The 22,552-nt window shown below is 43.3% G+C and overlaps 1 protein-coding gene across 2 annotated transcripts; it reads right to left on the reverse strand.

Moving 5' to 3' along the window:
• Nucleotides 1-843: 843 nt before the first annotated feature.
• Nucleotides 844-22,421, reverse strand: smoc2 (SPARC related modular calcium binding 2). Of its 2 annotated transcripts, none has more exons than XM_086258523.1 (13): nt 21,944-22,421; nt 16,235-16,397; nt 14,230-14,336; nt 13,927-14,026; nt 12,560-12,604; nt 10,306-10,386; nt 9,491-9,565; nt 7,767-7,953; nt 6,657-6,739; nt 2,768-2,867; nt 2,280-2,527; nt 1,546-1,580; nt 844-1,399 (listed from the first exon to the last, which is right to left on the reverse strand). In XM_086258523.1, the coding sequence occupies exons 1-13, from the start codon at nt 22,016-22,018 to the stop codon at nt 1,376-1,378; spliced, it is 1,323 nt and encodes a 440-aa protein (XP_086114649.1). In that variant the 5' UTR covers nt 22,019-22,421; the 3' UTR covers nt 844-1,375. The 2 variants fall into 2 exon arrangements, with proteins under 2 accessions (XP_086114649.1, XP_086114650.1); XM_086258524.1 differs by having other exon boundaries at nt 10,306-10,353; nt 21,944-22,415.
• Between the last annotated feature and the right edge of the window lie 131 nt (nt 22,422-22,552).

Here is a 22,552-nt window from a genome sequence, read left to right on the forward strand (position 1 = left end):
AAATATCCTTACTACTTTAGGCCTGTTGCTTCAGATATAACTTTTCCTTTGCTGTGGATGGAGAGGGGACTTAAAAAGGCCGTAGGTTATCTATAGCTAATCCACCATCGGTTATAATCTCTCCTCTGGTTCCCCTGTGGTGTTAAAACCAGACCATTGGGTCGGATTATATCAAAGAAAGGAGAGCAATGTGCTAATCATAAATTAGAGGATAAGCCTGAGTGAGCAGGTCAGCCTGAGGTCAGCCGCTGAGCCCTATAGAGGATTGTATGTGTGAAAAGCCACAGCTTACCACTTAGCCTCAACATAATAAATAATCAGGCAGGAACAATGTACAGTAGTGTAAAGTGTCACGGCTGCTCTGAGCTCAGAGCTGTTTCTTAACAAAGAATCTATTGAAACTTTATTTTGACTCTTTGGGTTTACATTTAAGTATAGCATAATCAACCATACATGCGCGTGCACACAAACAGAAGCTCATATAATGCCCTTCTAATGGGCACTCATACTGTACAGAGCTGAGAATAGTCTATTTATCTGTCTTCAGTCAATATGACAAAACTGTAAAACAGTACCATCTATTTTTTTCAATTCTCCAACGTTGCCTTAGGGGAATTGGAAAACTGTCTTTAAATGGGATGATACACGACCTCTGCTATGTATGACTAATACTTGGCTCTTAAACACTGTGTCAACAAGGTGTTTTATTAAAGACACAGCAAGAAAAGACAAAATGGCAAAGACATTACAAGATTTATATAACGAGGGAAAATACAGAAGACTAATTGGATCCAAAGAAAGTCGCTGACCTGATTCCTCCTCTTTGACACATTAAGCAGACACAAGGAGCAAAATATATAAAAGAGTTCTTTATTTCTAGTAATCATGAATATATGCGAACATGTAGAATGTTGTTTATGATGCATCTTCCAAACATTCTTGCAAACTGCTTTACAAAGTACAGGAAAAGATGAAATAGGTCAGTACGTGAGAGATGGTAAGGTTATTGTAGCTGTGTAGGAAACGATCAGTATAAACACCTCGATATCATTAATACAAGAAGAAAAGTAAACTGGGGAGAAATGGGCACAAAAATGTAACATCAAACATGAAAACTTAGACAACTTTCAAAAGTACACTTTTTAGACACAAAAGGACACATACATTGTATGTGTTAAATATTTTTTGTTTTGTCAGGACATAAAAAGCTAACTACATAATTCACAGATTCAGCAGTCTGTTTAAATACCTCATTTCTACAAAGTGAATTTACATTTTTTTTTTTTAAAGTACAAAGTGCAAATACTATGGTTTCCATTTGCCGATTGGTGAGGGCGGATTCTCCAGATGAGAGGGGAAATCACTGTTGTAGGGCTTAGCCTTGCTTCTTTGAGGGATTCTAGGAAGAGGAAATTGAAGTTACTTCATTTGAATGTGCCCCTTTTTCAGAAATACACATTTTAAGGACTGCTTCAGTCAACACTACCGGAGACAATAACATTTCAGTTAGGCTGGAAATATGCAATGAAGGAAGAGTGTACTTACTAGTTTACTGGTTAAGCCTTCTCCTGGTATGGACCCTTTAGGATAAAAGAAACGTGACATGAATTTGAAGTATTATGGAGAAACTTTTGCAGAGTATAATTGTGCTGTGTAATTAAGCACTGCTGTTAGTGGATTCTGTTATTTGCAAGTACTGTAGCTAGGTGCTAGCTGGCTAATTATCACTTAAATGTTTTTAGTTGGTTAAAAACTATTGTTTTCCAGCTGACTCTGGTACAGCGTGCTGTAAAACATTATATTATGCCATTCAAGTGCTAATTAGACAACTTAGCTTACTCTTTTCAGGGGTGGGCAACTCCAGGCCTCGAGGGCCGGTGTCCTGCATGTTTTAGATATCACTCTGGGTCAGCACACCTGAATCACATGATTAGTTCATTACCAAGCCTCTGGAGAACTTCAGGACATGTTGAAGAGGTCATTTAGCCATTTGAATCAGCTGCGTTGGATCAATGACATATCTAAAACCTGCAGGCCCTCGAGGCCTGGAGTTGCCCACCCCGCTTTATGTCATCACTTGGCGTAGGTCACATGTTGCTGTTGGATTTTTGTTTTTGAAATGTGATTATAACTGCCCTTTGTGCATCACTTTGTCATATGGATGAACCCAAAATCTTTCTGGTGCCTCGTTGCCCCATTACTGGGCAATAACGTTTGGAGGAGAGGTTTAAAAAACTATGTAGCACAAATTTAGGGTGATTAGTTTACATTCATCTAACCTTCTTCCTTGGTCACCCCAAGGCAGCCCATGAGCTCCTGAAGAGACAGTGCTTTGTCATTGCTGATGTCGCAGTACTCCACGAACTTCTTAACACACTTCTTTGGCTTGGACTTCTTGCGCAGGAAGCGTTTGAAAGGCTTGATCTCCTTCTTTCCAATGTCCCCACTGGAGTTTTTGTCCAGCTGACTGAAATACCAGTGGACAACCCTCTCCTCCAGGGTGTGACTGGGGTCTGGCTCAGCCACCCTAAAGGTCAGGTACAAATCAGATTATCAGCAAGTAATCACATCTCTCTTTATGCAGCAACTAAAAAACAACTCAGTGAAATGCAGTCGCTCACTCTCAGTGGGGAAAAAAAGCTTTTCCCACTTTTCAGTGCACTCAAAATTGGTGAGTGGCATACATTTATGTGTTTGTGGTGAATGATTGAACCCACTGATCCATAACTAACCATAGCATGAATATACACACTTTGAAATGTCATACCTTCCCGCAGATGCTGGATCTGTGACAGCGTGCACCATGTCTGTCGACAGCGCGTCAAGAACACTTGTCAGGAACTCTGTTTTCTTAGCCCCGGGACAGCCTGGAAAATCAACCACAGATACATCGATGTGTGAAAGCAGGAATTATGCCCTTGTATGAAAGCGAGTGTGCAAACAAAGAGATTCTCTTGCAAAAAAAGCTTTGCAATAATGTTAAATGCTCTCATCATAGGTGGCCCAATAAATGTCTGGGGAGGGATGTCATGTAACAGCCGGCGTAGTTTTAATGTAGACGTCACATAAAAAGAGAAAAGAAACCCAGGACACTCGCAGTTGCTCCAATAAAGAATCAGAGCTCCCCTCCTGTGGAGGAGTGGAGGAAACCTGCCAATCATTGTGCAGTGTTTTTTCTTTCCACAGGTATAGGCATACCTGTTACTATTAACAAGATTTTACTAATTACTGAGGTGTTTGCTTTAAAGATATCCAAGCAGAGAGCAACAGACAAAATTTAGAACGCGATGTTCAACGTGTGGCGGGGTTACTCTATAAATGACTGACAGAGAATGGCAATATAATCAGACCATGAACCTATAGGGTGAAATGTGTCATTATCCACCCAGTAAAAACTAACAGTAAAGCATTATTGCATGCAGACTGATGGGAAAAAATTTAAATGAAGAACAACACTGGGTGAATGACCCTAATGACAGTAATTGTCTGTGAGCCCATTTTAAGGGTGAGGAGACCAAAGTTATTCCTTTAGAGCTGAAGGCTACAGAGACCTGAGGGATTCCAGCTCTTTTCTCCTTTCTCACAATCTTGTTTCCCTGCGCCGTTGGAGAAGAAGAAATTGTCCATAGTTTTCTGCTTTTTTTATGGCCCAGGCCTGCGGGGCCCGATTCTCCTGTGTTGGAGATAATAGCATGCTTTGCGTCTCTAACAGGTGGCGACCAGCATCGGCATAAACATCCAGCCTCTGCTCCACCTTTCAGGGCTTTAGCAGCTTGTACCGAGACCAAGGTTTTAAAAAGTCACATCCAAACTCTTCCGCGGTCTCCTTTACACGTTAAACAGACTTGTACTTAACTTTTAGTAGGCCCTCCCTGGCTCTTGCCCAGTAAAATATCTGACCCACCTGATAATAGCCAAAATGGTGCCTTGTGGACCTTCTTGTGGTAAATTAGTCTAGACAGTCAAATAATTGCACCCTCAGAAGGCAAAGTGTTTTTTTTATCTGGCTTCTAAATGAAGAGAGGTTCGTGGGATGCAGTGAGACTTGTTTGAGGCTCAGTGTTTTTCATGGAGAGCACCGGCGCTCTCTGTAATGCTGCAGGAATCTTAGCACGTCTGCAATTCATTCAGGGAGGGAAGCCATCATGTAATGTTTCAGTCGTTTCCTCTTAGCAGCAGTGCTTTCACTGTGGGGGTGGGACAGATCGGCTTCTGTATGTCTGGACACTGTTTAGCTGAAGGGAAGGACACGAATGTGCCTGCTGTCATTTGAGGGAAATTGTGTCTGGCCATTTTCCGTCCATTTCAAGGCTGCAGCAGTACACGGCTGCTGTCTTATTCCATAATAATTATAATTATGTAATACCAAAGTTTGACAGCTGCAGGACAGAATCAGGTTGAGAAAGCCTTCATGATTTCAATGTTTTTTCTTTTTGAAACGCAAAGAGCTGCACCACCATTCACAAGCCTCCATATATCTGCGGCCTGTAAAAAGTTGGCGTGTAAGTGCGTGTTTACATGTGTGTGCCTGTGCGTTACTGTCAGTAAGGAGCAGTGTTTTTGTACGGAGCCACATGGGGCTGAGCCCTGTCAGCACTCGCGGCCGCAGCTCCCAGCGCCTGCCCCAGTGCTGTCCCATGAGCCTGCTGCGGGGATAGAGTTAGCCAAATACTCAGCTTTACTTTCCTGGCTCTTCCTGGGCAAGTTGCTCCTTTCTCAAGTCTCGCCCCATAAACCTCTCAACACCAGCTCTTCAACAGCAAATGGGTTGCAGCAATGTGAAGGCAACGTTTATAATTATACCTGGATCGTACAGTAACACGGTTTACAGCCATTGACGCAATTGCTCATAAAGAAAACAAGATGCTACGTTTTTTTCTTCTTCTTCTTCTTCTTTTTTTTTTTACTGCATGAGCATACTGACTGATCAGGTGCAGATTTTTTTTGACAGGTTTAAAATTCGGTCTGTGCAACTTAACACATGCAGAGACATAATGTTTCAGTCTTAGGGTCTTTCTCACGGGATAGCGTCGCTGCTTTTTCTTCTTTTCTTTTTTTACCCCCATTGCCACCGCATACTTTCTGGAAAGCAAAAGATGAATAGCATTTGGTGGTCTACCAACCATTTATGTCTGTCTATGTCCCTCTGTTTTATATTAACTGTACAAGAATCATTGATGCTTGAGCAGAGACAGAGTGCTGCTCTCCTGCTAAACGCAGCACCTGCGAGCAGAGAGCTCAGCTCTGGCCTGGCGCACTCTTACATAAACAGTTGTGGAGAGGACTGGAACAGTGGTGGCTCTGTTCACATGCTGCTGGACTATTAACATGTTTACTAAACCACCAAAAAAAATTGCAAATTAGCCAAGCACCATTCATCTTTAAACTGTGATTTGGTTGTAGGCAGCGGTTGAACGCTGTATCTCTACTTCACCTATCTTTGGCTTAATGAGAGGTACAAGTTGTGCAGTTACGTGATGAGTAAAAAAAGCGAGTGCAGCCGAATGAAAGCTGGCGCATCTTTAAAAATGGTTTAGTCATCTCAGTGTGGTTTTGAATGTGAGTTTCATCACAGGGCAAGAAGATCATTTTAAGATCCACATGCATACAACAACTTTAACTACAACTTGACTTATTTTTAATGTAATATCTCCCTTGCTTTAGGAAAACTGGACATGAGACAGTTTTCCAAATTTTACTAACCACGGCAGAAGTCTCCTTGAAAAGAGTCCTGCAGCTGCATTTTCCTTCCAAAGTGACACATGTAAGTCAGATACTTTTGGCAGGTTACCGAGACCTGATTCTGTTTAGCGTCTCCAGCAGAAAGTTGTTAGTTCAAGTCCTACTTCCAGCATGAAGAGAAAGTGAGGCAGCACCAAATCATGTTTTAACTTTGTCTACATATAGCAATAAATTAGCCAAATGTTTTAGCCTACGGAACATGAATGAACAACTTTTTTGTGCGCATGTGTGTGCTTGTGTGTAAAAACAGTGAATGATAGGATAATGTAACACATTAGCTAATTTAACTCTGAAAAACATCTTAAAAACCCCTCAGTGCTTAGGCCCAGTAATGTATTGGCAAGTAGTTTGTTTTCTAAATATGCCTAAAAATAATGAAATATGCAGTAATTTAATTAATATTTAGCCCTATATGTTTGTAAGTAACATTCACATACTATATGCACCCAGCACCAGCAGAGTTTCACCTGTAACTAAGTCCGCTACATGACCTCCACCCCCAAAGTGATCTTCTGCCCTCAATATAGTTATCTACACTGTTATCAATCCCATGATCACCACCTATCTCTGGCATCCAATTATCCATTATCACTCACCTCCCTGCTGTTTCACCTCTTTGCTTTCATCCCACTATGCTCCAGCTTCCATGTCACTCGAAGATGAATTCTCCCCCAATCTGTCCCTATCTCCCTGCTTATTGACCAACGAAGGGCAGGGTCTGGCAATCCTCAACTTTTTAACAAGCGTTTCCTTGACCAACAGCACTAATGATGGTTTTACACACACGCATAGTTGCACTGTTATCACAACCTTGGAAACGAGGCAGCAGTTAGAGGAAGGCTGCAGAGGAACATCCCCGTGTGGTCTGGACACAAAGAAAAAACAGAGACCGAGTCCAGTTTTGAAAAACTTACCTTGGAGATGTCTGCTTTTATAATGGTCCTTAGGTTTAGCTGGGTGGGCCCTAGCATTGCCATCACATTTTGGCTGTTCATACCTGTGACAGAAAATGCACCACGTAAAAAATAAATAAATACAAAATCTGTTCAATCAAGGGAAATGGGTGAAAGGGACTGTCAATAACAGTGAAACTATCTTTACTGTAAAGTCAGAGAGGACTCCCATGCTTTCCAATTACCCATTGCAGTTAAATCTTAGGGATAGAAATAACTGTTTTGTGGCAAATCCAGGGGCTGTGAAACACATCCAATAAGAGGGGAAGGATTTGGAGCTGGTATGAGGATAGAAATGGGAAGGGAGATAGAAGTGTGGGAGACAGGGAGCGTGGGACACAAGGAAGCTTTCACAGTCTCCGTCGCAGAGCCCAGATTGCTGCTGTGCAAGTGGGCCAAAAGCTGGCCTGGGACAATGAAGAAAATCCATGCTTCCATATGCGTGCTAATGTGCTGTCTGGCACTCTGCCTGGAGCCTTGTTAATTTGATACCCAGCCATGCTGCTCAATAAGAGTGTACCAGTTCTCCAGTCTGCCAGGCTCACTGACCTATGACCTGCCACTCACCAGACCACCGAGACACTCTGCGCCATCAGCAATGGAGATGTCCATGTGTGTTCTTAGACGTGCAATCTCACAAGTCTGACATTTATGCAGTTTTACAAATCCCTGATAGAAAACCTGTTTTTAATCTCTGAAATTTATTTTTTTTCTAAGAGCTTCTTTTCAGTATTTTCAAAGTTTGCAGGGTTGAGAGCCTGCAGATATTAAGACCTGTTGTAAGATAATTCCAAATCTAGTTTTAGAACATTTAATGCAGAAGATGCTTGCCAAAGGGCAAAATGCAAGGTCATCTAGTTGAGCAGATTCTCTTTCTTGTGACCTCTCTGCTCTGTTAAGCTTGGCTAATGATCACTTACCTGCTTTGTGCAGCAACTTTTTAGTTTGTTTCCCACACAGAACAAGGCAATAAATGCCAAGGATATTTGCACAGGGTAATTAAGTACCACACATAAAGGTGCAAATATCTGTATACCACGTTGTTTTTTTTGTAGGTGATATTTTGCCCACCTTGTAGAGGTCCCAGGTATGGGCCGTCCAGTATCCACAAGCACACACCAGCAGTAGCCAGTAGAGGGGTGGCATTGGACAGGCTTGTAAAGTCCTCCTTGGGCACAGTCTGGTACAAATACAGCGTCGTTCTTGTGCTGCCTTGCCTCTTCTTGGGCAGAAAGCTTCTCCTGGTCACATGACGAGGCTGGGAAAGATCAGAGGTTATATAGGAATCAGCAAAGGTATTAGCGTATTGGTCACAAGAACGTAAGCACACATGCATGTGGTCTATAACCTGAGCTTTTGTTTTGATGGTCTGGGTTGTGTGACTTGGCAAACACTCACTCCAGAGAGGCACATTTGATATGAACAAGAGGGTATGTTTGAAGTTTAAATTTGGACTTAGTCCTAACCAGATCTGGCAACCACATTTGGAATTATACAACGTGCATTATGGTTGAATTAATTTCTGTATAAAAGCAAAACGCATGCAGCTGCTCTCTCATTCCATTCTAACCATTGCTGCAAATCCCCGAGGAGGAGGAGGAAGAAGACAAAGGGGTGGAGGACGAGCGCTCGGAGACAGGGTGTGTAGACTGCTATATCAGCCCCCCATGGCACTGTTTACGGACATTAACGGGCTAATGACTAAGCACGGGCTCCCCGTGCCCCAAGTTAAGTAAATATTTGGACACTCAACTGCCCTTTGTGGATGTGTGTGACAGCGAGAGAAACAGACAGGACAAAGGCAGCACAGTGGTCAGTTGGGGCTATGCTGTCAAACACCCACACAGACCGACACATAGCTGCAGGATACTGTAAAGTACCACAGACCTATATGTTTATATGTTCAGAATTCCCCTGAAAAAGTGCACGTTCCTGTCTTTTATCCATACATACAGAAAATGAAGTGGCTTGATGGGATTTTACTGAGCCTCACCAGGATCTAATCAGACTTTTTTTTCCTGCACAGCAGCCGCATTAAACAGAGGAATGGAAGGAGAGCTCTTCTGGCCATGAGGGATTTTTATCTCTTCCTCTTTTCGGTGCTTGCCTCAAGGCTCGCAGGCTTCTGCAGGATTATGGATATCCCTTTTCTTTGTTTATTTTCATTAGAGATCTTTACCCACACAAAAGAGACCAAATGAAATGCCTCCCCACTTTCTCAACCAACTTTCTTCGCTCCAGTTGTTCCGTATGGGCTCTCTTTGTTGGAGCGGGTGGGTTTTTTTTTCACCCCAATACCCCAAAGAGCATGTGGTAATCAAAACCATCAATGCTGCATTTCTCAAGCTTTTTATTGGTTGTAAATTATGATAATGGGATTCACACAGAAATGCACACATGCACAGAAGTTTCTCGTCTCTAGGCCAGCCTAAAATACTATTGTTTGTTACGAAAAGCTGCACATTTCCGAGACAACTGAGCTTAACGCGCGTGTTTGTAAAAAGAGAGCAGGATTGACCAAGCCGACTGACAGAAAATCATCTGCCCGTGCCATGTGAGGATATTTACAGGAACGCTGCAATGAGAAGAACCACAGAGAAGCAGATCCTCAAAGCCTGACGCACTCCAACACCAAGATGTATTGGTTTCACAACCCGCCATCTGTCCTTAAAAGACAGGAACAGCCTCAAACCACGATTGCTCACACAAGCTGGAAAAACACAGCGGGCTTTCAGTTGAGGTTTGCAAACACCCGCTCGCCATCATTAAGTAAAAAGCAGCCTTTGAAAACTCACATGGTGCTCTGGTTCTATTGTTCTGTCGGCTGCGAACCTGCTCCGTCCACAGAGTGGGGTACTGGGAATTGCTATCTGAAAGAAATCACCAAGGCAGCTTCATTAGCTTCAGTCAAACACATGCTCGTAAATCATCTGAAGCAAACCAAAACTCACAGCCTGTAAAATGCACATGAAGGTTATCATATCTCAAACTGCTGCAGTGGATGCGGATAATAAATTGCATATGAAAGCTGTGACCAGAGTTATAGCATCAAAAGATGGGTGGGTAGGCTAGAATCTATTATTTATCAAATGATCGCATTAGCGTGACGCCGTAAAACGCTACTTTGCTCAAAAAATATATAAACTAGTTATAAAAGTGCTCAAATGCAGCAGCTTTCCATTCTTTATCTTTGAAGTAAAACGTGGGAAGCAACTTTTCTACATATATAAGTACCACATCCTCCTGCTACTGCATAGCTGCTGGTTATTTAACTGACAAGTTCAATATTTCTGGCAGATTTCGATAATACTAATTTAATGACTCATTTTCTTATGCTACTGTTGGACTATGCTTTAGAATGAAATATGCTTCACTTGCTGTATACAATACACAAGAAAAAAATTTTCATCATATCTCATCATTACAAAACAGTGTTTTACTATAACGTTTTCCACAGTGACCTTTTTGGAGCATGGTGCTGTAACTGACTCGGGCAGGCTCTTCTGCCCATTTAAGGGTTTTTTTCTTTTGAGTCAGTCAGCGGTATGTCAGTAAACACAGGCACAGGACCAAACATTTTTTACTCACAGTCTGATGAATAACAGCTCACCTTCTTCGTGTTCGGGAGGCTGAGGATCGATCACTAGGTCGGTGTCATCTGCATTTAGAATGGAGAATATTTGCAAGGAGACTACAATTACGAGAGTACGCTAGATTAGAGAACACTTGAACTATGTGAGATTTGCACATTGCCCGGTCAAGAAGGATGGAAGCAGAGTTAGAGGGATGAAAAATGACCAAGAGAGGCTGCACGTGTGCTGAAAACTGAAAGATGTGACTTGCAATATGAGAAAAGGAAAGCTAGGAATGTAGTGGTCACATATTCCAATGGTATCACGTCATGCAACGGAGGGAGATCACAGTGCTACAGAGGACAGATTTTGATCAATTATAGTAAATTAAGAGAGAATTAGGACTGATTGTCCCTGATGTTCTTCTTCAATCTTTCATTTCCTGCACTTGGATTAGGAAAGCTGTGCGGAGGTGGCGGCGGCGCAGAAGAGGGTTAAAATGCAGTAGCCAAGTTTCAGATGAACCAATTAACAGCGGGAGAACTGAGTATGTTTGTTTGGTCTCCGTTTGTTTGATTTGTGGTGAGAGACAGCGATGGAGGTTTTGGAGCGCTTCGGGTGAAACCATGGCTGTAGGTGTGGTTAACCTCAGAACTGGTCACTCCTCCTGCTTGAAGTAAAGCCCCATTAATGTATGAGTCAGAGAATCTCTAATGGTTGGCTCCACAAACAGGGATTAGGCTCAAATACATTTTCTTTAACAATGACTTTCCATGGCAAAGTCAAATACAGTTATGGCAGCCATTCATCTCCTCAAACACGTAAGGTGGATAAAAATACGTAGAGTCTGTGTGCAGTGTAAATAACTGAGGCAGACGTGTTATTACTCTGCTCACTTCAAGGATGGAAATGCCATTTCAAAAAGTGCATTTATGATTTGGATTTATGATAAACCACTAATGGCCTATCTTTACTTTGTGGCCTTTTACATGACTGTAACACCTCTTTAAGCATGTGCCAGGAAACCCCCGTGCTATTTGTGGTCATATGGCATTAGTTTTACTGCTGTTTGTCAGTCGTCAGCTGCATATGATTCCAGCATGTGAATTTGTTAAGTCAAGTAACAGAAATGGCTTTATTGCAAAATGCTAAGTGCACATCTCTTCCTACTTTAAGAAATGCTGCAAAGGCAGCTGTGAAATGGCTTCTTTTTTCTTTATTTTTTTTTACTGATGGGCTTTTGCTGAATCAAAATATTGATGCAATCACTGCTATTTTGAGCGCTGGCACACCACAAACCTACAGTTTATTCTGCTTTTCACCACCCTGTTTATCCAACCAGTTCAGATTGAACCACAACCAACCCCTCCACCTCTTTTCCTCCCTCTTTCCTTCTCCCACAATCCCACCTCCTCTCTCAAATTTTGCATTCCCACTTGATCTATGCGTAATGACTTGGCTGGGTTCAGACAGACGCTATACCCAAGACTGTTTACACAGAGAGAAAGAGAGAGACAGAGCGAGAGAGAGGCACAGACATGAATGTCACACTGACAGGAATAACCCATCTGACAAACACAAGTGGATGTGCACACACTTTCTCTCTCTCTCTCATGCAACCATGCACTGTCACATACAATCACATAATGAGTCAATCTGAATGAACCCAAATTGGACTCTTTGTGAGTCAAATCACAGCAGTTAAACAAATTGTCTCTTAAGAGATGAGAAAGCTATACAAATTTTGGAGCGCAGTCACAGGGAAGCTTAGTGGTTGTATATCTGGAAGAGGGAAGATGCTTGATGAGAGACACAGAAAAAGTAGACTTGAGTGTGAACATTTCGCTGTATCTTATGACACTGTGGCTGAAAAAGGAACCAAAATGGAGAGAGGTTAGTGAAGGAGAACTTAAGATAAGTCAGCGGTCCTCCGGTCTTGCTCCTGCTGCTTGCCTGGTAAAGACAACAAGCAAGTTATAGGCACCAAAGCTGCCAGTGGTGTGCAAAGTTTATCACACACTCTTAACTCAAGACTGCTTTTATATCAGCCTTCAGGCAGCTCGAACGTTCATGAATTGACAAAATATTAGTGAGGCAAGCCTAAACAGGCGACCTGTCTTGAACATCTCTGACAAAGATGAAGACAAATAGACAGATACAAAGGAACACACACACACATTCTCAGTGCCAGCGTTGATAGGTACATACATGCACACGAACAAACACAAAAGCAAACATGCATCGCCAAGGAGCCAGCGTGCCTATGAGGGGGAACTTTTCTTGAATTCTCACCTGATTTACCAGGCTCTCTTGTGGTTGTCTTCTCCTGCTTTGATCCTGAAAAGCAAAAGGCTCAAATTAACTAAACATTCACAACCGTGCTGCTGATTTTTCCTTTTTGACAGAGACAACAGATTGGAAATCTTTGGCACGCTTTAAGAATAAAATAGGCTGACACACGGTAACTCTTAACCCCCTACCCACTTTTATTAAAGCCACCTAATTTAAAAGTAACACGCTGCAAGTCAGCTGGAATGTGTTTTATGAAATATTTAGGCTTCATATCAGCTTACCCCCATACCCTAACCCTAACCCTGCCAAATGCAGCAGAAACACTGCTGCAGCAAATATTACTTCTGCAGGCTTCTTACTATTGAGACAGCAACAAACTACAAGGCAGCCCCTTAGATGCAAAGGGATTTGATATTTTTAAATTTCACCTTTACTTATACAATGGGAGAGACAGTGCGTCATCTTCAAGACTGACCTGTTTTAAATATGTTAAAACATACACGTCATATAATCAGCTAACTGGAAAAATACAACTAAAACTAAAAAGACAGTAACAATAACACATCATGAACAGGAACGGCCATCCAGTAATCTTTTCTCCTTTGTCCTTAGAATTTGTTTAAATTCCTTGAGTTCAGTTAAACTGCACAGCTTCAAATCCTGTTGCAATTTGCTCCAAGTATAAGGAGCATTGTAAGAAAATGCTTTTTCCCCAAGTTCTGTATGTGGTGAGGGAACAGTGAATGTAATAAAGGCTTGTGAGCGGAGGCTGTAATTACTCTGTTTAGGTGACATACAGGAAGTTAGATACAATGGTGGCAATTCAGTTATTGATTTATAAATGAAAATAGACCAATGTATAGTCTGTGTGTAGACAGTGAAGGTAAGTTAACCAAAGAGTATAGAGTACAATGGTGGGTACAAGTTTTACATCCTGTGATGAATCTCAAGAGGATAAACCACATCCAACATCTGTAAAGAGCTAACAGCAGTGTTCATAGTGTTTGGCAGATGCTACCCTCCAGTGACATTTACATTCCTCGCAGCTGAACTTCGTTTCTCAATTCTGCAGCACAGATTTTCTGCCAGGCTTATTTTTACTAACGCCCCATGCCTTGAGCAACACTCAGTCCTCGTATGGCCCTCGAACCCTCTGGCCGTCAGTCCACTCGCTGACTGCTTTCCCACAGGACTGAATGCTACACCCCCACACAAACATAAAATGCCATTTTATGCTGTGCTGACTTTGATTTATCATCATTGCTACACTGAATTACTGAAACCAAGTGTCATACGTCAAGCATATTACAAAATTAGATGCCAAGAGCTGAGAACTGCAAATCTGAAAAGACTTGGGTTTTACTGACCTTGGCATCGAGGTTTCTTATTGGCCACTGCTGAGCCACTGATTGGCCGGCCATTGGGGGTAACACACCAGCAGTATCCAGTGTAGCTATGGCACTGAACCTGCAATCAAAACAGCATACACACACAGAGTCAGTACAAGCTGCATTTGGAAACCCATCATGTTAGAATCAAATTAAATGAAAGAAGAGTTTTATTTGTGCGGAACAAATGAGAATTTTTAGAAAAATGTTGACTGTTGGTATGGTTGTTAGCTTTGGCTTGTGCAGTAAAGTTAATATAATTCATAGAGTGTTGTTCGTTACCTCGCTGTACGTGCCATCAGGGTTGCAAACAGGCACAAAGACCTGTGGGAAGAGCTTCTTGGCCTGCTGCTCTGTGTACTTCTTCTCTGCTACACATCTGGATGTATCTGAGGAGCATCACAAATCAGCAAAATCACTAGACACGCTATTTTCTTATGGTCCACAACTATGTAAGCAACATACTTAAAAAGTCAGAAGAAGATGTCGAATTTTACAGACGATGAAGAATAGAAGAAACATGCAGGGAGAGAGCAGCGACGGAGGGGGAAACAATTCAAGACATTTCGGAAGCAGCAGATACTTGTGTGGCTGGGAATAGAACCAACACCCCCACTCTTATTAGGACAAGTCAGGCAAGCCTGCACACCGCCTGGTGGTAAAGCCATTACTGAGCGAGACAGCTCATGCTGCTCTTGTAAGAACATTCCAGTCACCCAAGAAAAGGGCTGATGCACGGGGAAAACCTGACCCTTCCTTAATGTCTGAGTCTGCCTCACTCTCCTCTAAAAACCTCGACCGTCTGAGAGGTTCAGCCAAGGTTGTCCTCTCAAGCTCAGCAACTTTTCATCCAAGTGTGCCTCCAGTTTTTGCACATCCCTCAAACCAGTCTTCCAAAGCTGCTTTATCTCACCTGGCCAGCAGCAGCAGCTGTACAAATGAGTATGATGGTAACTCAGTGTAATGCAGTAGCTACTGCAAAGTGCTGGATGGGCTTCAAATCGCACTGAAACAATAATTAATGCCAAGTTTAAAAACATTCACCAGTTTGATGGCAGTCTTGTTGCCAGCATGGCTTCTAGGTAGATTAGCCATGTGAGGTGGGATGTGCACTGCTTTCTCTTACTCTAGTGTGCACCCTTTGTGTGTGTGCGTTTTGCTGACTGGTGAGGAGAGCAGGCAAGATGCTGGATGCTCTGGAGGGAGGAAAATAGTGAATTGAGGAGCTCTAAAGTTAGCTGCAGTGGAAAACCCCAAAACCATCATCCTTCTCCAGGGGGCTCTGACCAAAAAGCTGACTGGAAAAAATGACAGGACACTTGAATCATCCTAGCACAGTGATAGAAAACAAATGTGGTGCCACTCTCACCATCTGCACAATCCCATCTCTGTGCTTTTAGGCAAGGCGAGACCTCCGGTTTATTTCGGGTGCTGTTGCTGTGTCTATACTCCGCCCCCCGCCCCCCTATCCAGAAGCAGTAGGGGGGTCCAAACTCTTATAGACCCGATGTTATTGACGCATACAATACGACTTTCATGGACCCTCGTGCCTTTCAGCTTCCTGGCTGGAATCCTCTATTCTGCGTCCCGGCACTGTCCGCCACATCCAGATGTCTGCTTAGAGACGTTGCCATGGAAACCCAGCACGGGCATAAAATTGTGGAATGCTTTTCCATCATATGACACCTCTTTTTAAGCAAACTTTTTTGCTCACATTCCCTGTATTAGAGGTCTAATGTAATGCGGTAAGAATGGGTCATTGTCCCCAGTCTACAGAGCGATGAACTAGCAGTATAGAGTGAGCCTGTGGGGCAGGGGTGAAAGGGTTCGGGGCTGAAGAACTGGGGTGTATGGGTTCTTCTTCCTTCCTTCAACGACTAACAATGAGAGAGTGTGTGAGCTTCCTGACCTCACAGGCTCTCCTTCCCTTTCCCTCTCTTCAACTTATCATATATATAAAGCTTTACATCCAGGATGATGAAATCTTTGTCACGATTTGTCAAGATATTTCTGCAATTTCCATAAATGAGGAAATCACTCATGTAATCAAAATAATTCATGATTTGTCAAATTAATGATGCGTCTCTCATCACACAAATGGTGTGAAATTATAAAACCACGCAGGCAGCAGTAAGCCCCCACTTCTACAGTGTCAAACCCACTTGTCCTCCCACCACTCAAAGAATCAATTATGCTGAAATGAATTTAACCCACAAGTTTCTACTGTGACCCCCCTCTGTGCATTTGAGAGCATCAGGCGGCGATGAAGCGTGACTCATGACCTGACCTTTGCATGGCCCTCGGCTGACCTCCAGCTGGGAGTCGCGGCACTTGGCTCGGAGGTACTCGCAGCGCGATGTGAAGGTCCTGCCATCGGAGGCGCACAGGGGCTTGCGAGGAGCTCCGCTGCATTCCATGTTGCAATCCTTATCCTGATCCACCCGCAGGAACTGCACAAGTGAGAAGGGAGGAGATAAGCAGAGAAATCAGTTGCTAAATGAGCCATTTCTGGGAATAAGTGTACTCTGCACCAAAACATTTTAATCTGCACACCAACAGGTAGGAGTTTTGAGGAATTTAGGAAGGCTGGGAGCTGGTGCTGGTGGAGCAAAATGTATTTTTGTGAAAACAAGCTACAACAGAAAAAAAAAAGCCTATTATTAAAAATCAAGTGCAAGAAGACACTGATAATCTGTACAAGACAGACACAAAGATGGGGCAGTGTTGCTGCAAATCTGCAAAGGTGCAGCTGTGCTTTGTCTTTGTCTAAAGGGCTAAAGAGGACTTGACTAACACTTCCTCTTTTCTTTGTCTGTGCCAACACCTGCACAGGTATTCACCTGGAATCACTGCTAAGGATGTTTTACTCAGCCATGAAAAGAGGAACAAGGACAGGAGAATCCAGGCTCAACGCATCGGATCACCTGTGTCAATGCCACCATTGTATCTGCCACCACGGTATGAAACTCCCTCGCCAGGCCACACAATGGGGCCGTGGTGGTGGAAAAGGTGGGGGGTGGCAACAAGCTGTGACGGCTACAATGAATTAAAAGACAGCGAATGGGTACCTGAATAAACTAGATGTCAGCGGGGTTTGTGCTGCTACAGTGTGAGCGGCTTCATAAAGTTTGCATGATTCATTCACTTTGGGCAGACTGAAAAAAACCCAAAAAACAAACAAACTTGATACTCATGCAGATGCAGGTGCACTTTCAGTCAGTCTTATCCACAGAGAAATACCTCGGTGAACTTTTGTCTCCTCTTTTAATAGAAATAATTGCACATATGAGACACTGTTGTTTTGTTCTAATTTTCCTAGATTCACAAACACCCCAAAAATCTCTGCATGTCATCTATTATACGGCAGACAGATAGACAGACAAGTGGGAACTTTCATCCACTCCCACTTATCAATCTGTGGCAAAAACCGTTTGCTAAAAAGGCTGTGGTAATGCCAAAGACAAAATTTGTTGTGTCTGACATCTTACAAATATACTGAGGAGGAGGAGGGGCAACTCCCCCTCCCCACCCCCCGCATTCTGACAGGCAGAGCTGCAGGGCTGCATGCACCTGGAAGAGGGTTAACAGGTAAGGTAAAGTTGCCCTGGGCCAGTGGGAGGGAGGGGTGGGGGGGGGGGGGGGGGGGGGAGGTAACACAGATACACTCTGTCAACCATGCTCATAAATCTCCCAATGGGTAGATCAGAGATGGTAGGCCCGTTCAAACACACTAGAAGAAGGAGCTGTGAGGGGGAAGATGAATGTGTTGGAATGAATCAAAGATTTTCGAAGGGTAAGTATAAAACTGTCACGAGGAAGACAAGAAGCTTTATACAGTGTCACAATGTAGATGGAGATGATTTCTGGGGCTACATTCATTTATAGTCTGTTGTTCTGAAATAAACAAGAGGTCTTACTCTTACTGTCTGTAATAACATGTCACAAATCATCAAACAGTTATCCTTTTAAGGCAGAACTGGGGAAATTATCCATTATATGTTTGCTCTCTCTAATTGATACCTGATCAATATAGAACACTTTGCTGTGACTCCAAGCTCTGATGTTCTTAAGATATTTAAAAGTAGAATGGGAGGCAGAACCTTCAGCGTTCAGGCCCCTCTTCTGTCAAATAAGCTCCCACTTTGGATCCCTTTCTACTTTTAAGATCAAGCTTAAAACTTTTCTTTTTGATAAATCCTATAGTTACGGCTGGATCTGGTGACCCTGAACCCTTTCTTAGTTATGCTGCTCTAGGGCTAGACTCCTGGGGGCTTCCAATGATGCATTGAACATTTCCTCCTCTCTCACATCTTCTAACTCTGTTTATACACCACTTTGCATTTAATCATCAGTTATTCTCAATCTCTGGCACTCTTCCACAGCGTGTCTTTTGTCTTGTCTTCCTCCCCTTATCCCCAACCAGTTGTGGCAGATGGCTGCCTGGTTCTGCCGCAGATTTCTTCTTGCTGAAAAGGACTTTTTCCTTCCCAATGTTGCCAAGTGCTTGCTAATGGAGAGTTGGTGTGATTGTTGGAGTTTTCTCTCCACCATGAGGTGATGGTTGTTATAATTTGGTGCTATATGAATGAAACTGAATTTAATTGATCTGTGCAGAAGATTCCTGTTCATAAAATATTAGTGAAATCAAGATTGAATTTGAAACAAACATCTGCACTTTTTGTCTTCAACTAAACACTTAAGATGTTCTATTTTTGGTTGCTTATGTATTTGGCTCGCTCTTGATAAACACAAGATCTTACATGTCCTGCCCCCACTCCCTCATTGCATCTCTCAGCTGTTTGAATTATTTGCATCATTGCATTTAACTGACAGAGTCCCATTAGTACAATCCTCCCTTCCTTCTGTTCCTCTTCTCTCCAGTGCTACTAGCTTCACACACAGGTAAGGAGGGCATACGTATTCAACACAGAAAGTCTCTCATAGCTCCCCCTTCACATTCAGACAGTTCTGAAGCCAATTACTACACTGATGGTGTCTTAGAGCATCCAACCCCACTTGGTGGTGACTGTCCAGCACTTGCCACAGCCAATGTACTGCCACTACACCAGCATTAGCCCCTGCCAGCCAGCAGACTGACATCGCAAACAGAGTCATTCAGCGGCTCAGCATCCTGCTAGAAGTCTGCTCTCCAGCACACACAGCATAGTGCCAAGCTCCAGCAAGTTTACAGTGAAGCTCCAAGAACGCAGCATGGAAAAACACAGTTGAAATCATGAAATCAGCCACCCATGAAATCAACCACCCAGACTCAGTTTCAGACATCCGAGTATTTATTTCTAAGTCGTTTCAAAGTTGGCCACACTGAAGGAAGTACAAAAAAATAAGATGTGAAAGTGAGGGAGAGGAAGAAACTTTGGAGACTAATGGTGCTTTGAGGGCTTCTTCCTCCTGTGTCCACCTAATTGTAGTTAGCTCTCTGCTACAGATCTCTGTGTGTTTTTTGCCTGTGGTGATGGATGGGTGAGGCTGAGGCAGAGCCCCGACACTCCCCTGATGTCTCATTCCAGCCTCTCTGAGTCGACACCATCATCCTGCACAGGAACATGGTGGAGAGTGATGGATGGCCTCTGCTTCAGCTACATGCGGCACAGACTTCCACCCTGAATTATCATAAAAGGAGACTCGTGCAAGTCTGAACACGCATTTTGACTCAAATCAATTTATTGCTCAAATCCCACTCCCGTCTACTTGCAGACATCTGGCGCTCACTTTCTCTGTTTGCCTTTCTCTTTATTTGGCCTCTCTCATGATTTTTTCCTTTTGTTCTTTGTGGGATCTCTCTTGGAAGATGCTTTTTGCATCTGCTCTAATAATACAGGAGGTTGGCAAAAGAACAAGAGACAGGCAAGAGAGGGCGAGGCGGGTGGAGTGTAAGGGAAATTTTTTTTTTCTAAGATCAACCAGCATACAAATCAAATCCTATTACCTCCCCCTGGCTCGACGGCATTGTGGGATTGAATGGGGTATGGAGGAGGCGAACCTCCAGCAGAGAGCGCATTGTAGGCTGATAAGAGCCTTCTGGGCTGGGAGGCCCCTGCTTCCAGCGCCTTGAGAGGCCCCTCACACCACAGCCTCACAGGGTCAATGGGGGCCCCAGCTGAGAGCTGTGGCAAACGTGTTAAATGCCCTTGCCGGGAGTTTCCTGTGTGGATGCTAGGATGCAAAGGGAATCATTAGTTTCCAGCATGGTGGAAAGGGAAGAAAGTGTCAGCCTTTAACCAGCCTACTAACTCAATCAAAGGAAAAAGGCATTTAATTGCTTTGAAAGATGTTAAAAAGAAAAGGAGGTGTCGCAAAAGGCCAGTGATAGTCATGTGATAAAGAAACCCGCCTCTTTGAGCAGGTGGAAAATTTTAGGAAAGCACTTGGGGGGCAACAGGGCCCATGTTAGATCAAGATTTCTACATAAAGATTTGAAAATGAGGCAGCCACTATTCTGTGTGCCCTCATCTTCTCACACACTATTTCATATTTCCATAAACAATGGAAAAAATTGGTCTCATGAATAACCCTGGGCAAATATCTCATATATTTAACTGCCTGTCTGACCTCAAATATGGACAAAATATAACATGAAGACATTTTCTTTTAACTAGTAATGGTCTCTCCTGTATATGTTAGACAATAAGCCATTAATCACTTGCAACCTTCTTTGTATAAGAAAGTTTCATGTGTTATTCCACTAAAGACAGTCTGATTAGCCCGTGTTGGGAGGTACGGCACACAATATGAAACAAAATTAAACTGAGGCACGCAACAAAGTAGAGAAGTTTCTCGTTCTTACACTCGTCTCCAGAGCACAGCAGATAATGTGTCATATCCAAACAACCACAAACACAGCTACACCTGTGTAACCTTTCTATTAAATGACAGTAAATGGTATCAACCATGGCACAAATAGAGAAACGCTCCTCACACTAATTATCTGTAGCCTTGGTCTGTGTGTGTGTTTGTGTGTATCAACTCAGTGAAGCATCTGCTCAGTACAACACTTCCTCCCACATTCCACAACTCTGTAGTGCCGTCAGGCAGAAAGGATCTCCGACCCTTCACCTGAAGGTTAACAACTCATGGCCATTTGTTTCCAATTGGATACCGAGGCATCTTCTCCAGAACCATAAATACTGGTGCTGGGAGAGGTGGCTGTCACATCAGCCTCTAAATCAAAAGGGGGAGCCTCTGACAATGCACATTCCACTCTCTATTAAGTGTCCTTTAGCACTGTACCTGCACTTGATCATGGCCATGAAATTCCCCAGAAGATGCACTTTCTGTCAGAGTTTAATGTAAGATGGAGAGGATGCTGCTGTAAACAATGCCATGTGCTTTAATGCAGAAGATCCCGGCAGCTCAGCCTCTGAAGAGCAACTAGAACAACAGGAGCAAACCAGACAGAAAGGCAGCAGAGCCGAGAAGCTGGCAGGCAGGTTACAGCAGCAAAACCAAACCTGCAAAGGATCTGCTGCACACCCACCAACTGCTTACAAACCTGTAGCCTTTGCTGTGCCAACACTCTGTAAGCTGTGGCGCTCAGTTTACATGACTGACAAAAAACACAGAGCCATTTTCTCAGTGCACAGCTCTAGTTGATGCTCTCTTGAGCTCTAAAATGGATTTCTGCCTCATATAAAACATCCGACTAATACAGCCCACTTCTTTTAGAGCAAGATAACCTCAGACTCAGACTTCGGTGTAAGAATGTGGCACAGTGTAGTAGTAATTGACTTCAAATGCGTCATTATAGGTATTGACTATTTTATTATTTCAGATTCTTAGACTAAATAGATCACAAGAAGCTTGACTTTTAAGAAAAGGGTGCGTAGGAACTATTTCTTTTATATTAAAAAATATTTTCCAGATTGTGAATTTTGGAATTTTATTCATAGAAAGCACAAGCACATCCTTTCCCTTTAAAACAACTTTTACTCATGAAATTGAATGACATTCATTCCGGGAGTTAAGTGCCTCCTCATACCTTGAGAGCGGAGAACTTCTGAACGCCTCCAGCGCACTGTAGACAGAGGAAGACCAGCAGTGGACAGATGCGCATCCTGACGCAGCGTGGTAATATACTCTCCAAATTACGCACGGTCCAAAATCGTGTTGGCAGGAGTTCACCTAGGCGCAAAACTGTCTATGGGAGAAGTCAAAAATTGTTTAAAATCCGCACCAGTCCTTTCGAAGAAGTCACTGGGGGTCGGTGGTGTATTTCACGTCGTTTCCTTGGTTTCGTCTGCCAGCCCGTTTGTGTAGACACGCTCCTTATTTCTGGCAGTCCGATAAACCCCCCCGTGTCCCTGACCTTTTCCCCTCCCACGGTGTCTCTTTCTCCCTCTCTTTAACTCAACTTCGTTTCTCCACACCCCCTTTTCTGCTACACTTGATTCTGTGGACTAGATCCCTTATCGGATGCAGGCGGGTCCCCTAGTCAGTCAGGTAGGCGTAAGCTTACGCCGTCAGCTGCTGGTAGTCAAACACGTCAGGTATTCTTTTCTTTCACGCAAGAAAGTGGTGTGAGGATGCTCAACCCCAGTGAAGAGAAAACACAGGAAGGGGTCAGAAAGTGTCTGCTAGGTGGATCAGC

This window comes from Aulonocara sp. 'chitande type north' Nkhata Bay, linkage group LG13 (genome assembly GCF_057382095.1).
Source record: "Aulonocara sp. 'chitande type north' Nkhata Bay isolate Kocher_YH1m ecotype deep benthic linkage group LG13, A_spYH_male_GT1.1, whole genome shotgun sequence".
NCBI lineage: Eukaryota > Metazoa > Chordata > Actinopteri > Cichliformes > Cichlidae > Aulonocara > Aulonocara sp. 'chitande type north' Nkhata Bay.

Excerpts from the sequence above, each read along its gene's own strand:
- smoc2 (XM_086258523.1), bottom strand. The coding sequence starts at position 22,018 with ATGCGCATCTGTCCACTGCTGGTCTTCCTCTGTCTACAGTGCGCTGGA. Across the intron at positions 10,387-12,559 it reads AAGAGAGCCTGGTAAATCAG|TCTCCTTGCAAATATTCTCC; the intron begins GTGAGAATTCAA and ends TCGTAATTGTAG. Across the intron at positions 1,400-1,545 it reads AAGGCTTAACCAGTAAACTA|AATCCCTCAAAGAAGCAAGG; the intron begins GTAAGTACACTC and ends TCCTCTTCCTAG.